At 38.0% G+C, this 17,702-nt stretch overlaps 1 protein-coding gene and 1 non-coding gene across 3 annotated transcripts in view; both read left to right on the top strand.

Moving 5' to 3' along the window:
* MAN1A2 (mannosidase alpha class 1A member 2) overlaps positions 1-10,033 on the top strand; it is a 179,449-nt gene extending 169,416 nt beyond the window's left edge. For both annotated transcript variants that reach the window (XM_045283724.1, XM_004714870.4), the window contains exon 13: positions 6,367-10,033. In XM_045283724.1, coding sequence (XP_045139659.1) covers positions 6,367-6,499 — 133 coding nt within the window. In that variant the 3' untranslated portion in view covers positions 6,500-10,033. The remainder of the gene's footprint in view (positions 1-6,366) is intronic.
* On the top strand, positions 3,957-4,087 carry LOC115873173. The gene has a single exon (XR_004048268.1). It is a non-coding gene; the product is annotated as a small nucleolar RNA SNORA38 (small nucleolar RNA).
* Positions 10,034-17,702: the final 7,669 nt, after the last annotated feature.

Below are 17,702 nucleotides of genomic sequence, written 5' to 3'. Positions count from 1 at the left end.
AAATCAGAAAGGAGTAATTCATATTTTTATGAACATATAAATGTCTTGTTCTTTTTCTTTCTGGGAATTCTTAAATTCTAATTTTGCCAAATGATTTAGTACTTAGTTGATAATTGTAAATTAGATGAAATTACTGACTTAAAAGTAATTTCATCTAATTTACTGTCAAATAACTTGCCATAAGTAAATAAAATTCCGAATGCTTTTAATCTGGTTCTTTCAACATTCAAGTTTACTATCCTTAGTTTATCTTGGCTTTTTAAAAGTTCAAATAAAACTACTTCTCCTTTTATAAACAATTTTATTAAAAATTTTTTCATAATTAGCTGAGCTTGCTACTTAACTGATTTTTTGAGGGCAATATCTTACAATTTAAAAATAGATATTAAGTGTATGAATAAAGTCATAGATCCATGATAGACCAAGGGTATAAAATTATTAATTGTAATATCTAAAAGGTAAATATTCATGAGTTTCGATTCTATCAGTGTTTTTGTACGTTTGAAAAATTTTACAATAAAAAGTGGGAAAAACAGCTTTCGTAAATAACTACTGTAATCTTAATTTGCCTGGCTATAAAGTTATTCTCAGAAAAAGCGAATGAATATATAGTTAGCCAACTAGACTATTAACGCTGGTTCCCTCGAGAACAAAGCTCATAGTAGCTTCAAAGATAGATAATGGTTTTATGAGCAAAACATCAACAATAATATGGCTTTTACATTTTGAAATACAGGAATCAATGCTCTGGTTGAAGGTAGGGATTCTTAGACAGAAACCATAGTTTGCGAAAGAATGAAACAAAGCCACTATTCCCTTCCTTTTGCCTTTGATCTTGCTGTAATTGGATCTGAAAGTTAATCTCTGCCATGTTGTTATTGTTGCCAGTGAGTCTTACTGCAGCTCTTGGTAATTGACTTAAATGTGTCATGTTCATGAGAGTTAGTATATGTACGTTTCACTTCATTATGGTGACTGTTGTATCAATCTATCTAGTGTCCCTCTATTTCACTGACCCTTCACTTTACTAAACTTGGTGTATATTTTGAGAGAAGGATGATTTTTCAGCTGAGTTAAAAAAAGTACCTTCAAGTCCCCTGTTCTCTGCTTACTTGTCCTTGAAGGCTGATTTGCACAGTAAGTCCAAGTAATAAGTAGTAAGTATCAACTCTCAGACAGGAGTCCTTCAGTGGTTCTACCACACGGCCAGTGGTTCACTCTTCAGCCTTTGCATGTCAGAAAGATGTGTCAGTCTGGTTCCATAAAGATTGCAGCCTTGGACACCTTAGGGGGCAGGTCTACTCTGTCCTACTGGAATCAGCATGATGACAGTGGGTATCTTCTCAGAATTACACTATTTAAGAACCAAAACACATGTGAACTATACTCCACCCATGAGAAGCTTATGGTCGATACCAAATCTCTTATTTGTAGACATATAAAAATTAATAAAAGTTAGGTCCTCATTTTCCCCCTCCCTCCCTGCTCCCCCCTCCCTCATGAACCCTTGATAATTTATAAATTGTTATTTTGTCATATCTTGCCCTGTCCGATGTCTCCCTTCACCCACCCCTCAGTTGTCCGTCCCCCAGGGAGGAGGTCACATATAGTTCCTTGTAATAGGTTCCCTCTTTCCTACCCACTCTCCCTCTACCCTCCCAGTATCACCACTCACACCACTGGTCCTTTAGGGCTCATCTGTCCTGGATTCCCTGTGTTTCCAGTTCCTATCTGTACCAGTGTACCTCCTCTGGTCTAGCCAGACTTGATAGTGGGGTTTAAGTGGAGAGGAAATGTTTTGAGAACGATGAGGGCAGTGAATGTACAAATGCGCTTTACACAATTGAAGTATGTATGGATTGTGATAAGAGTTGTATGAGCCCCTAATAAAATGATTAAAAACAACAACACAGGGAATAAAAAATGCAATATTTCATCAGAAGTATAACAAGTTTATGAAATGAAACAACAAATATTACAAGCATTGTTCCATCTGATTTTTATAATTATGGATGAAATAAACATTACTATGGGGCCTTAGGAAAAAAATTAATAAAAGTATAAAGTTTCTATATAGTCAAGTGCTGAAATGTATAAGGTAGCATATGAATGTTTTAGCATGGTGGGTGAATTATGGCTACTAGGTTATCAGGTTGAAACCACTATCCTATGAAAGGGTACAGTCTTGGCAACGGACAGTCACTAGGAGTCAGAAGCAGCCCAATGGAATGAGTTTGTTTTGTTAGCGTAACCAGACCTAGCTATGCAGTGAGTAAGCACTGGCTGCTAACTGAAAGGATGACACTGTGAACTGACCTAGAAGCTCTGTGGAGAAATGATGTGATGGTCATCTTAGATTACAGATAAGAAAACTCTATACGCTATTTCTACTTTATCACATGGAGTCAGCATGCATTGTAATTGGCACCCCGCAATAACATAGTCATGAAGAAAGATTGAAATGTTGCTACATGATATATAAGATCTTAATAGGTGCAATGAAGCAGAAAGGATGGATCCAGCCTGAAAAATAAATGCTGCCTTATAAGAAGACTATTAGAAAATCATCCTGACTAAAGATTATTCCCTAGCAAAATAGTGCGAGGTGAAATTCTAGACTCAAATCAAGAAGCAAGGGCATGCATGCCTGAAAGAGAATCAATCATGAGATAGGATGCAGAGAACCTACACTTTCACCCAGTTCCTCTCCCACCCCTCAGGGCTTACACAAGGACTGGAATTAATGGGAAACAAATAAAAGCAACAGGAAACTCTATGTTAAATAAATGCATAGTAGTTATAAAAATCTAAATTAAACCTTTAACATGTAAACTACAATGCAGTCATTGAAAAATATACTGAATAGAATTAATAGCAGAGTGGACATGGCAGAAGAAAGATCGTTGAATTGGAGACAGCAGTTGAAACAACCAAAATGAAATAAGAGGAAAAAGAATTTTTTAAATGAAAGAGCATCAGTGAGCTGTGGGACAACTTCAAGTGGCTTATCATATGTGAGGGAACTTCAAAATGTTTGTAGGAAATATAAGTAAAGAAATTTTTGAAGACCCCTCTCATGAAACTAGAATCTTTAAAGATGTGGCAGAGCATAGAGACAAAACATTGAAGAAATAATGGTCAGAATTTCCCCAAACTTGATATAAGCCATACAGCCAAAGATCAAAAATCTCTGCAAGCCCTAAACACCAGAAACACGAAGAAATTTTCATCATGACCCAACATAATGAAATTGCTCAAAATCAGTAATAAAGAAAAATATCTTAAAAGCAGTCACAGGACAATGACAGCTATACAGAGAAGAGATGATAGCACATATATAAATAAAGTGCACATAAAGATGATAGCAGAGTTCTCACCAGAAACAAAATCCATATCCCTCATGAACACAAATATAAAATATCTAAACCAAATATTAGCAAATCAAGTTCAACATATTATTGTATAATATATTCTGAGCAAGTTGGTTTACCTCAGATAACAAATAGTTGGTTTGGCATTTGAAAATCCGTCAATGAACTAAAATAGAAAATCACATGATCATGTTAGAGTAGACAGAAATGTCATTTGACAAAATCTATGCTCTATTTCTGGTAGAAACTCTCATCAGACTAGGAATAGAAGGAAACTTCCTCAATCTAAAAAAGACATCAGTAAAAATCCTACTAAATGCTTTCCTTGTAAGATAAGAAAACGACAAGTACGTCTGCAGTCATCACTTCTGTTCAACATTGTATTGGAATTTTCTGGCCAGTGCAGTCAGACCAGAAAATAAGAAAAGACAACCAGACTGGGAAGGCAAACTGTCTTTTTTCGTTGATGACATGATTGCCTATATAGAAAACCCTATGGCATTCACATGCGCGCACGCACACCCCTATGAGAACTAATGATTGAATTTTGCATGGTTGCAGGTACAGATTAAAATCAATTGTGCATCCTCCTACAAAGGTGTGTGTGTGGTTCCCTGTCCTTGGACAAGAAAGAATCGGAGGCAAAGAAATAGGAGCTTGGAGAAGTCTGGGGCCAGCTTGCTCCTTGAAGGCTCCATTGTACCCATCCCACATTGAAAAAAATTAAATAAATAAAATCAATTATAAATGCTACCAATTAACAATCAGAAATTGTAAAAGGAAAAAACACCAACATGAAATATTTGGACATAAATATTGAGAAAACATGTTAAAAGACATATACCCTGAAATCAAAGACAAATTGAAGAATAATACCAAAGTATTATTTTATTTTATTATTATCTTTTTCATGGTTCTGAAGACTCAGTACTGTTAAGATGTTTATTCTAAGTTGATTTGTACAAGGGGCCTTCAAAAAGCTAATGGGAAAGTTCTATTAATTTTGAATTCCATTTTCCATGAACTGTTTGAGCCCCTCTTGGATTCAATGCAATCTCAATCCAAAAAAAATTTTTTTTAGTTTTTTATTTTTATTTTACTTTATTTTTTAACATTTTATTAGGGGCTCATACAACTGTTATCCCAATCCATACACACATCAATTGTGTAAAGCACATTTGTACATCATTTCTCAAAACATTTTCTCTCCACCCAAACCCCCAACATTAGGTCCTCATTTTTCCCCTCCCTTCCTGCTCCCCCCTCCCTCATCAGCCCTTGATAGTTTATAAATGGGTACTTTGTCATATCTTGCCCTGTCCGACGTCTCCCTTCATCCACTTTTCGGTTGTCTGTCCCCCAGGGAGGAGGTCACACACAGTTCCATGTAATCGGTTCCCTCTTTCCTACCCATTCTCCCTTTACCCTCCCTGTTTTGCCACTCACACCACTGGTCCTATAGGGCTCATCCGTCCTGGATTCCCTGTATTTTCAGTTCCTATCTGTACCAGTGTACCTCCTCTGGTCTAGCCAGACTTTCAAGATAGAATTCGAGTCATGGTAGTGGGAGCGGGGAGGAAACACTTAGGAACTAGAGGAAAGTTGTATTTCTCATCGTTGTTACATCGCACCCTGACTGGCTCATCTCCTCCCCGAAACCCCTCTGCAAGGGGATCTCCAGTGGCCTACTAATGGGCTTTGGATCTCCACTCCGCACTCCCCCCATCATTCACAATAATAAGATTTTTTGTTCTGATGATGCCTTACACCTGATCCCTTCGACACCTCGTGGTTGCATAGGCTGGTGTGCTTCTTCCATGTGGCTTTGTTGCTTCTGAGCTTGATGGCCGCTTGATTACCTTCAAGCCTTTAAGACCCCAGACGCTATACTTTTTGATAGCCGGGCACCATCAGCTTTCTTCGCCACATTTGCTTATGCACCCATTTGTCTTCAGTGATCCGTTCAGCACCTCGTGATCACACAGGTTGATATGTTGTTCCATGTAGGCTTTGTTGCTTCTGATCAAGGGAAATAGGGGAAAGAGCTGGGAGGCAAAGGGCATTTATAGAGCTCTAGATAAAGACATGTACATATGCAAATATATGAGGATGGGGAAATAGGTCTATGAGCCTACATTTATAGGTTTAGTATTAAGGTAGCAGAAGGACATTGGGCCTCCACTCAAGTACTCCCTCAATGCAAGAATACTTTCTTCTAGTAAATTGGCATTCTATGATGCTCACCTTCCCCACACAACCGCTGAGGAAAAAGCGGGTGAATAAGCAAATGTGGTGAAGAAAGCTGATAGTGCCCGGCTATCAAAAGATATAGCGTCTGGGGTCTTAAAAGCTTGAAGGTAAACAAGCGGCCATCTAGCTCAATCAAAATCTTAACAGGCTTTCTTTTAAAAAAAATATATAGAAATTGGCAAACATTTAAAACGTCATGTGGAAATGCAGAGGACCTAAAATAACCAAAAAAAGTTGGAAAACTTACACAAGCTTATTTTAGGAGTTACTAGAAAAAAACAAGAATCAACATAGTGAAGTAGTAGTGTAATGTAGGTAAATATGCCAATGGAACATAGAATGCAGAAAGGAAACAACATACATGTGTGGACAGTTGACTTTTGACCAAGGCACAAAGATAGTGCAGTGAGAGGATAGAGACTAATCAATAAAACTAGCTGAAATGGAATTCTTTGTGCAAAATAAAGACGTTATGTCATTCAATCTGCTCCTTGAAAGACACAAACTTCATTAAAATCTTTGCAAAACGTATCTGGAATGTATGAGGTATTCTCAAACCTCAACAATAAGAAAACACACAACACAATTTAAGACCTAGCAAATTATTTAGACTGATGTTCTGTGATGGCTTTTTCATCTCAGCTGCTCAAAATAGGTTGTGGGTTTCCTTTTGCCATTAGAACTGTGGTCGCTTGATAGTCTTGTGGAATTCTAATTGAAGTTCTTCTCCCTCTTTTACTTTCAGATATTTGTATCTGCTGTTTTCCGGTGATGACCTTTTACCTTTAGACCACTGGGTGTTTAATACAGAGGCGCACCCTCTGCCTGTGTTACATTTATTCAATACCACACTTTCAGGAAATCCTGCTGTTCGATGAAAGCAGCTCCCGAAGGACCATTTTCACCTGTGTCTTGTTTACATGGACCACTATGGAAATATGCTGGCCAGGGGGCTCTTGGAAACCTAGACTCTGGAGTCAGCCTGGCAGAGTAAAGAGTGACTCTTCCTTGCAAGAATTTCAACTTGTAGATACATCAACTTTGAAATTATTCCATTTTATACCTGACCAAAACATGTTCCGGGTACGTGTAGGACAGGGACCTGATAAGCTTTGATTCTGAATGGAATGGTCACTGAGGTACGATGCCCATTGTTACTACATTGTTTGTAGAGTCCTGAGCCTTGAAGCCTCGGCATCCTCAGAGCAAGGTAGGAGTATGGACAAGGCCTTGCAGGAGTACAGCTGGCGATTGGAACCAGTTGTATATTTGTTTCCTCCCTCAGTGGAGCAGCTTTCAAATCAATTATTTACACATTGTTTAATCCGTTCTTCTCCATTTTAATAATGGGATGAATTCAGGATTTTTTTTTAAAGTACTGAAGTACTTAACCCTGTCTGATTTTTCAAGTTCCCCATTGGATGACCAGACTGGCAGCCATTTCAAATCCCAGCCTAATTTGTTCATATATCTTGGTTAAAATTAAATTTCTCTGGGGGCATGATCTCACAAAGAATACTGCTCAATTTGTGTCTCCATTTGGAATCACAAGTGCATTTTATCATAGCCACTATTTGTGAGCCTGGGTTTGGGATTGTGCATGTCGTTGAGTCCAGTGTTGGCAGCATGACAAAATGTGGGGAAGGCTGTAGACCATTCCCTTGAAACCTGTTCTAAGAGAAAGCCTTGCTTTTGTTGGTGGGAAATTATTTTTTTCCAAACCAGCAAATCTACTAAGTAAATGTTACCCACTTTAACCTTATTATAAATTTAGTACAGTTACTCAACAACTTTTATTATATGGCTTTACAAAACATCCTGTACTATATATGGTTCTGAATTTGCCTTGATGAGAAACACTGCTATTATGATTTATTAAATCAGAAACAAAACACAGAAACTTCCTTGATTTGACTTGGGTAAGAGAGAAGGAAATTATTTATGACCTCATTAGAAGAACAAGCTTCTCAAAAATATTTTTTGTAAAAAACTTAATATTTTCTCCAAGGATACAAATTAATCCAAAGAATTAATCAGAAAGCTTCAAAATAAATTTTAGTAGTAAAAATGTGGTACAATGACCATATTTCATGTAACTTGAGATATATGTCTAAGAATTTTTCTCTTACCATCAATAGGTTTTGCAGTGATAATTCTTGTAAAAGAAATGTCTAGTTTTCTTTTTAATGGCAGAGGCAAACAAATTTTATCAAGGACTATAATATAAATATTGAATGCTTTTAATTTTGTGTCACAATGTAAGACACTTACTCCTCTTTAGTACAATCGGCCACCATTGACATTAATAAAAGTTGGGAATAGTGTAATTAATATTAACTCTGAATTTCAAGATTTTATGAAACAGTATTTGTTCAGATAGCTAACATTGCAATTCTGAAATCTTATTTCCTTATTTTGATAGCTTTTTTCCCCCCAGTTCTATTAGCATGTAAATTTAAATTGGGAAAAGACTTTGTGAATTAACATAATTAAATATTTCCTAAGGTTGATCATTTTACACCATAGTGAAACAACCCACACAGTTCAACAAATCATTCATAAGTAACCAACCATAATTTTTTCAGTATACAAAGACAAGCGTGAACAACCAGTTGCATTCCTCAAATCCTTCAGAGTTCAATTTTATCACATATTTTGAATGTGTGATGCATTTTACTACTTGAAAAAAATAATTTTTAAATGAGAAGAGTAGAATGCTTTAATATGACTTTAGAAGAAAAAGAGAAAGTATTTGGGGTTTTTTAAAAAAAATCACCTTCATCCTAAAAATAGCACAAGCCCACTTCTGAGTCATTGAAGAAAAGTGATCTGGCAAGGACCCAGAGCAGCTACGCTAATGGCCCTGTGCTCGCCCTCATTTGGCTGGAGGAGAATGCAGAGAAAATAGGACCTTCATGGTTCCTCGGACGTCTCAAGTGATGGGAGGCAGAACCTCCCATCCCACACTGCTCTGCTTGTATCACTTGGATAAACTGGAGCTTCAGAGCAGACAAGACGTATCCAAGCAGGATCAGTTCTGGTAAGAGCAAAGAATCGGAGGAGGACAAAAGGTAGGGTTTTCTTCCCCTGCCTTCCCTATGGCGATGAGGAGGCTAGAGCGCATAAGGATGCTTCCATTTTCCCTTGTCTGAATACCAAAGGCAATTAAAGTCAGCTACAAATGACTTGCCAGTGTTATGTTTTCTTTTTGTGATTCTTTGACATTATTTCCTCCAAAATCAATCTTTATCCTCTGTTCTGCTTAGTTTCTAAGGGTATTGTTATCATTATTATTTTTTACTTTCTTCTGTTCTTTGCCTTTGCATTTATAGACCTTATTACTCAGGATAAATACTTACTGAATTTCTAAGACCTTTTGCAAAGAGCCCAGAAGGCTCCTTTCTAAAGGGGCTTCTTCAGAGAGCCGACACTTCGCCTTATGCCTTTGGCACAAACGTGCAGAACAGCTCAGTTGGGACATGAAAGGAAAAACAAAAGCCCTCCACCTTCTCCATTTATTTCTCTCCAGTTTGGAGTCACAGTTTCAGTTCAAAGTGGGCTTATTATTATTATTCAACCGGTATAAAGTTGTCACACCAAGGCAGTGCAGCCCTAACCAAAAAGACCTCTCAGTACAGAGCAATAGGCCCCAGTCAGGGGGTTCTTACTTTCTGGTGGGTTGCATGTATGTGCTGTTCTGTTTTTCGAACATGAACTTATTCTTATCTTTGAGCAGATGTTCCAATGTAAAAGTAAAACCTGACTATTGAAGGAGTCTGTCCTTTTGGGGGATTAATGATCTGGGGTGTCAGTGATGTCATCTAGCACAGCCTAGGGCTTCATTTGGTAGATTTCTCCCAGGCACTTTGAAATTTTGACCACCACCTCATAGTCTCCATTATCCATTGCCAAAGTCTTTGTCAAAACTATGTATTTGTTGGTAAAAGATTATACTTACAATTCTCATTACGCAGTTTCTCCTTAGCCTGAATTTCTTGGAACATGTGTTTGAGGAATGAGTGACCAAACACTTGCAGAGTACCTAATCCATGTCAGGCATCATGCTACTCACGTTCCAGCATTAGAACATAATAGCTGTTTCCAGTGTCATTTTCTGTATGCGAGTAATTCATAGCATTTGAAAAGGTTTTCCAGTGTGAATTATGTTACAAAATCCTTAATTTTATATTTCATTTAAGTTAAAGAGGAAAACAAAGGTTTATAATATATTTTAATCAATGTGTTACTATCTAACACTGACAGCTGTAATTATAGTTAATAACTAAAATCTTGTGGGAAATGTCAAAGTAATTGACCTATGAAGCAACTTGGACTAAAATATTTACTTTAGAAATAAACGCATTCTTATTTTGCATTTCACTTTACATAATTAAAAAAATTTAATGTTTTTACAGAAGTGCTGTTTATTTCATATTTAAAATTTGTCGCAATCCATGGGTAATAACTTGCCGTTGTAAATTGTTTTTTGCTCTAGTGTGGGCCCTACTACTAGTCTTGTGGTTTTAAATCTAAAGAAAAGCATACTAAAAAAAAAAAAAAAGAAAAGCATACTAAGATAATTCTAAGTTCCAAGTAGTAATTCCTAGTATAGTATTTTGAATTCTTATTTTTCTTAATGTTTTCTTGCCCTCAAATTAGCTAGCCTCCTATCTTTGTCCACTCTTGGCATAGATATCTACATGAATACAACTATACACAGATTTATAATACTGCCTGTGTTTTAGTTAGTTACTGTTTGGGGCTGCACACATCCTAAGCAGAATATTAGCGTAACCAAGTAGAATATGGAGATGTTTATGTGTAATTATTCTGATTTTGAAGCACTGGTAAAGATGATGTCCTTGTGCCTCAGCTCATTGGCATCATGATGAAGATGCTCTGTGTGCTATATAACAGGTTAGCAACCTTTTGCGAAGGACCAGGTAGTAAATATTTTGGGCCTTGCAGGCCATATGATTTCTTCTTCAACTTAATCCTGCTGTTGAGACATGCAAGCAGCCACAGACAATGTGTAAGTGAATGGACGTAACTATTCCAATAAAACTTTCATTTGCAAAAACAGATGGAAGGCTGGATTTGTCCCTTGGACCAGTTTCCTGAGTTGCCAACCCCTGATGGCAGGTTTAATTCGTAAGCGACCTTACAACCTTTTTATTCTGGATCTGTTTTTGGTTTTGAATTCCGTAATTAATTTTTGAAGATGTTTGCATTCATTTTAAAGTATGTGCGTATGTACAGTTGTATGTATTTGTGTAATTCAAAGCTATCTCTCTCTTTTTTTTAATGTCTGGAAAGTAGATGAACATCTCTATGTCTGTTTAAATGCCCGGGTGATATAACTGTAATGAAAGAAGCATGTATGCTGTCAGCCCACGTCTTTACCTTGCATAGAATCTAGTGCCACAATTCCAGAGCCCTCATGTAAAAGGAAGGGTGGTTTTGGTGTCAAGGTATTGTCCTCTCTCCCAAGTTCTGCCTGCTCATTGAGATTCACCCAGGACTCCAGATTTCTGGAGCTGCGGACATTTCTCAAGTTGGGTGTATTTGTAAGTCCTACCAGAAGCCCGGAAGAAAGTGTCTCATTTTTGTGCTATAGAAACCATCCACTTGACATTCTCTGAGGAGACAGAAAGTGCTCTGTGCCTCATTTGCCAGTTGGTAGCTGCTGTCCCTTTTCTAGACTGCAAACGACTGCTGACCTGCCTGCACCCGAAGATGGCAAAGGAAGCAGGTATCCCTTCCTCCTCGGGCATCACTCCTTCACCTGTACTCCTACAAGACAGTGGCATTAGTTCAGGGTGCAAGCATGCATCATTTTTTTAAAGAATAAAACACTCCCCATCTGCAGCCTTACACTTCTACAGTTTCATCCCTTCTACACTTGGCTTGAATTCAGCAATTTCAGAACTCATAAAATTACATGACACCATATCATTAGAATAGCATTTGCAATGCACCAATCATTTAGAAAAGCAATAGATATTTTCCACCAGGGAATTAATTAAACAGTTCACCACTTTTAAAGCATTCAAGGAAGGGAATGCCTGCGTTCAGAGGGACAGAGGGAGTCATGATGTATTATTTCTCCACATCAGAACATGAACTGCCTTTCTAGGTCCGGGGGTTTCCTTCAGTTCAGCGTGCATGTTAAATGGGAATACACAAACACATACACCTACACACACTTTAGTATCCGGAAGATTTTGAACCAATGTCTTGCAACTATCCAAATGCTCCTGCAAAATACTGAGCAGAAAAGTTCCACAGAGATAATCTCAGCTCCTTGTTAGGAAAAAGGTTTTAATTTTTGGAAATTTTAGGAAATGCTTTTTTTCTGAAATGATGGAAATGATGTATCCCCAACTGAACTATATTGGATTTGGAGGTTGAAATGCCATTCTACAATCTCACTGGTCTCAGTTAGTAAGGGGGTGCTTCTAACATCTGAAGTCAGATACCTGCTGAACTGGTTTCCAGTCATGTCCTTTATGAGTAAGTTTTACACATTAAGGTAATACTATTGTCTGTTAAAGATCAAATAAAAATGCTCCTTAAGGGAGAAAATCTATGTTTCGCTTTCTTTTCTATCCGTTGACAGTACCACAGTTGAATCCTCCCCTCTAGCGCAGCAACCCTGGCCACTACGGTAACTGGCTGTCTTCATCTCGCCCGTGGAGAGAGTATCCTTTTGGTTCAGCTAATCGCTGCCTAGTTTGGTGCTGTAGAGAGATTGACTTACCTAGAAAATAGCTTGCCTAAAGATTCTTTTGTTTTGTTTTTCACTCCAATTAGTTTTAGAAAACAACGTATAGGCCTATGTAACAACCTCATAGTATACAGTGCCTGCTCATACTAGTCCAGCTTCTAAAATCGTCAAGCTTAAAGACTGCCTCAGCCTCTGGCCTCATCCTGTCACATTAAAACAGACCTGACCCTGCTTAAGCAATTCATGTGCAAAAATAGGCCTGAGGCCCTTGAAGAATACAATCAGCTACACTAAAAATAGTGGTTTCATTTATTACTGCTGCTTTAAATGCATGGGAAGTTAAAATCCCCCACCTACAAAGCCTTAAATAAAGTCAGGGTGAACCTTCTGAAATAACAGCCTCTTGGTGTTTGGGGGTCTGATTCTTACTGCCACAGTGGATTTCACCTTGATCAAAATTTTAGATTGAGTCAAACTCAATGGCAGCGGGGTTTTGTTTTGTTTTTAGATTATGGATGTGTCAGGATTTACTGTGGACCAGGAACAACTAAATAACTAGAACAAGATAAAATGCTAAAAGAAAAAAAATGAGCTTTAATATAATTATAAAATTTGGGGCTTCTTTTTATCTGCCATGTACTGAAATTTCTATGATTATTCCATTGAGTTGCAAAGAAACTATCAACATAGGAATAAGTTACATTACATTTATAGGTTCATATTTGACATGTTGGTTGACTTTAAACAAATTGCTTAAACCTGCCAAGTCTCCTTTTTGTTGTAAGATAGGGCTAATAAAGGGCTCTTAGGAGAATTGAATGAGAAAAATCCACATACTTGGCCCTGGGTAAGTTAGCAACTCTGGTTGTTCATTGCCAGGAGATAGGAGTAATCTTTGCTAAAAGAACAGGAAAAAAAGGGGGGTTAGGACCAAGAACGTTGTGTATAAAAAAAGGAACTAAAGCCCCAAAGGAATTAAGCAGCATTGGGAGTACCTTTCAGATGGTCTTCCAGGCCCGCTATTCACGATTCAGTGAACTAAGACTAGTGCAGTTTTTGTTGTTAGAAAAAAATTAATGACATGCAAATAGAGTCATAATATATATGAACCCAGATAATCATAATGCATATGAAGCAGATAATCTCCAAAAGATATTTTTTTCTTAATGTACAGATGCAGCAAAAATATGCACTATAGGTTAACGGGTTTTCTTGGTGGGGTAAGGACAGAAGCACATTAGTTATTTTACCATTTGTTTCAGTTAGAATAATTAACAATTTATGTATAATTTACATAAGAAAATTTCCCCATTACAAGTATACAATTTAATGATTTTTAAGTTTCATAAAGTTTTACAACTACTTCACAATCCAGTTTTCCCCATCAACCTCAAAAGATGCCTAATTGCAGTCAAACTGTATTTCCATCACAGGACCAGGCGACCACTAATCTCTTCTCTTAATTTGTATGATAAATGCAGTCATACAATATGTGGTCTTTTGTCCGGTTTCTGTAAGTAGCTTGATGTCTTCAAGGTGCAGCCATGCTGAAGCAAGTTTCACTTTCCCATTTTATTGCCAGTTGATAGGCATTGGGATCATTTCAACCTTGGGACTGTGGCGAGCAGTGCTGCTACGAGCATTCGTGCCCAGGGGTGCCTCAGATCCTGCAGGTTCACTCTGGACCACAGAAATGCAGTGAGTGCTGCAGTCAAGGAAGCCGCAGGGATTTCTCATTTCCCAGTGCATATCAGAGTCATGTGTGCACTACACTGTAATCCGCTAGTGTGAGATAACTAACGAAATTTGAAATATTGTGAGAGTTAATCAAACTATAGCAAAGAGGCACAAAGTGAGCAATGGCATCACGGAAACATGGTTGCCAGCAGCCTTCAATTTGTGAACAACGACAGAAGTCTGCAAAACACAATGAGGTGAAGTATGATAAAACATGTCGATATGAGTCCAGAAAACACACATGTATTTTCATTTTTCTTGGGTATATATATCTGGTAGTGGAATTGCTGGGTCGTACGATAAATTCAAGCCTCAAGTTGCAATATTGAAAGATTCTATGGACAAAATATTGAATGATGCAGGAAATATCAAAAGCAGATGGAAGGAATAGAGTCACTGTATCAAAAAGAACCAGTCAACATTCTACCATTTTCAGGAGGCAGCACGAATGCTGCAAGAAGTTCAAACTGTACTAAATGCATTAGCCAAAAACAAAGCCCCAGGAACTGATGGAGTACCCATTGAAATGTTTCGGCAAGCTGATGAAGCCCTGGAAGCACTCACTCATCTATGCCAGGAAATTTGGAAGATATCTATGTAGCCAATTGACTGGAATAGATCCATGTGTGTAGTCAAGAAAGGTGACCCAACAGAACACTCAAATTATAGAACAATATCACTGATAACACTTGCAAGTAAAGTTTTGCTGGAGATCGCCCACTAGTGGTTGCAGGTGTATATTGACAGGGAGCTGCCTGAGGATCGGGCTGGATTCAAAGGAGGATGTGGAACAAGAGATAGCATTGCTGATGTCAGGTAAATCTTGGCTGAAAGGAGGGAATACCAGAAAGATGTTTGTTTGCATTTTATTGACTATTCCAAGGGATTAGACTTTGTGGACTGTACCAAACACTGAATAACCTTGAGAAGAGTGGGAATTGCAGGACACTAGATTGTGCTTACGCAGAACTTGTACGTGCCTGGATAGGTAGGCAGTCGTGAGACAGAACAAGGAAACACTGCACAGTTTAAAATCAGGAAGGGTTTGCAACAGGGCTGTATCTTCTCACCATACTTAGTCAATTTGTATGCCGAGCAGTTAACCAGAGAAACTGGATTCTATGAAGAAGAATGCAGCATCGGGATTGGAGAAAGGCTTACTAACAACCTGAGATAATGCAGATGACACAACTTTGCTTGCTGAAAGTGAAGAAGACAAGGGCTGTATCCTCTCAGTATGGATTACAATTCAATGTCAAGAAGACCAAAATCTTCACAGTTGGACCAATAGGTAGCATCTTAATAAATGGAGAAAAGATAAAAGTTGTCAAGGATTTTTGTCTTGCTTGGGATCCACAATCAATGCTCGTGGAAGCAGTAGTCAAGAGATCAAAAGATGAGTTGCATTAGATAAATCTGCCGCACAAGATCTCTTTAGTAAGGAGGTTACTTTGAGGACTAAGGTGTTCCTGGCCCAAGCCATGATATTTTCAATTGCCTCATTTGTACATGAAAGTTGAACACTGAATAAAGAAGACCGAAGAAGAACCGATGCTTTTGAACTGTGGTGCTGGCGAAGAATATTGAAAGTACCATGGACTGCCAAAAGACAAACCACTCTGTCTTGGAAGAAGTATGGCCAGAGTGCTCCTTAGACACAAGGATGATGAGACTTCGTCTCAAGTACTTTGGACATGTTGTCAGGAGTGACCAGCCCCAACTGTGGCTGCAACAATTGTGAGGGTGGTGCAGGCTGGTCAATATTTGGTTGCGTTATGCATAAGATAGTTATGGGTCGCACCAGACTCGATGGCAGCTAACAGCAACATAGTAAGTTCATGTATATCTTGGTAAGAAATGACCATGCTGTTTTCCAAACTTAACTGTGTTATCTATTTTGTCACTGTGTATGAGGAAGAACACCAGTTTTTCATCATCCTCACCAACACTTTTTTCTTGTCTTTTTCAATTAAAACCAGTCTAGCACATGTGAGGTTCTATCTTGTGGTTTAATCCAAAATTCCCTAATGAGGTTGAACATCTCTGCTTTTTAGACACTCACATTTTTGGTAAAACGTTTATTCAAATAGTTTGTCCATTATTTAAAAGATATTTATTTGTCTGAATGTGTTGAGATAATTCTTAATATCTTGGTTCATTGTCTTTGTTTTTATAATAGTGCCTTTGATGCAACAAAGGTTTAACTTTTGAAGAAATTCAGTTCTTCTGTGCCACCCTTTTGTGGATTTTGTCTTTTTTCCCAACCCAGGGTCATAAAAAGTTTAGACTTATATTCTCTTTTAGAAATTTAAAGTTTTAACTGAAATTTGGGTGTATGACCAATTTCAAGTTGAGTTTTTGTATATGGTAAGGATAGAAAGTAATTTTTGCTTGTGGATATCTAGTCTCGGTACTACTTATTGAGAAGGTTGTATTTCCCTTATTAACTTGCCGTGGCACCTTTGTCAAATAATTGACCGTAAACATCCTCAAATTTGCCCCTAGATTTATATGTCTTTCTTGTGTCAGTACCCCCATTCCAATTCCAACAGGTACGTGGCATACACAGAATGAGTATTATCGAGGAAGAGTTTAGGGACCCTCTAGAATATTTTTTCATTTCTCTTTTTAATTTGAGGTGGCTTAAAAAACTATGGGAAAATGGTATAAAAAGATGATATTGAATCAATTCTGAATTTAAATACCCTGTAGGACCAGGCAGACTGCCCCTATGAATTTCAGAGGCTGTAAATATTTACAGGAACAGAAAGCTCTCTTGGGAGAAAAGTAGTTTTCTGCTCCTGTAAATATGTATAAGTCTCTGGACCCACCGACCTTGTGGTTAATAACCTGACACGTAGCCCATTATACCACCAGGTCTCCTATAATTTAGTCAAAGAATCCACAAATTTATGATACCGAAGGAAAATGATAGTGCTTTTCTCTGGAGGCTAACGATGCAGTGACGCCCCTTGCTTGAGTTTTTCATCACACCCTGAGGTTGAGTAATGGGACGGAGGTGGTAGCTTTGGGAGTTCAAGAGCGCCTACTGCACCTGCCCTGGGCTCTTTCTTACCCCACTGAGATGAACTCAGTGATTCAGTGTTTTCCAAACAGAGACAAACACTGCCTGAGAAAGACTTCCCATTTCCTTCAAAACTCACCAAAAGTTTGATGGTTTGGACTGTCCCAGTGGCACTGCCAAACCAAAAACTGGTCATCTGCCTCTATTAATGCCAAGAACGTGGCACCGGGCGGTTCTCCTCTGCCACCCGTGGGTCTCCATGAAGACTCAACTCAATGCAACAGATTTCTCCTTCAAAGTGTGACTGTTCTTCCTCAAGAGATTTTGAACCAAGATGTAAGTTATTTATTACTAGAAAACAAAAAGTGAAAAATCTGAAGTTGGGCCTAGAAATTGTCTAGTTTGAACCTTGAAAACGATTTTAGCTCACAAGAACAATAGGCATACTGTGGCATAGTATATTTAAATGCATTTTACATTTTACAAATGTAATTGCGGATGTTGGTTCATTATACACCCCTCTCCACATTTTCTGAAGAATGAATCTTTAAATGTCTAGTCACCATCTGTGTCCTGATTATACAGGGCATGG

The sequence above is a fragment of the Echinops telfairi genome, unplaced genomic scaffold (assembly GCF_000313985.2).
Source record: "Echinops telfairi isolate 266 unplaced genomic scaffold, ASM31398v2 ScPeMD7_7466;HRSCAF=8504, whole genome shotgun sequence".
Classification (NCBI taxonomy): domain Eukaryota; kingdom Metazoa; phylum Chordata; class Mammalia; order Afrosoricida; family Tenrecidae; genus Echinops; species Echinops telfairi.
This window is presented reverse-complemented; position numbering and strand designations above follow the sequence as displayed.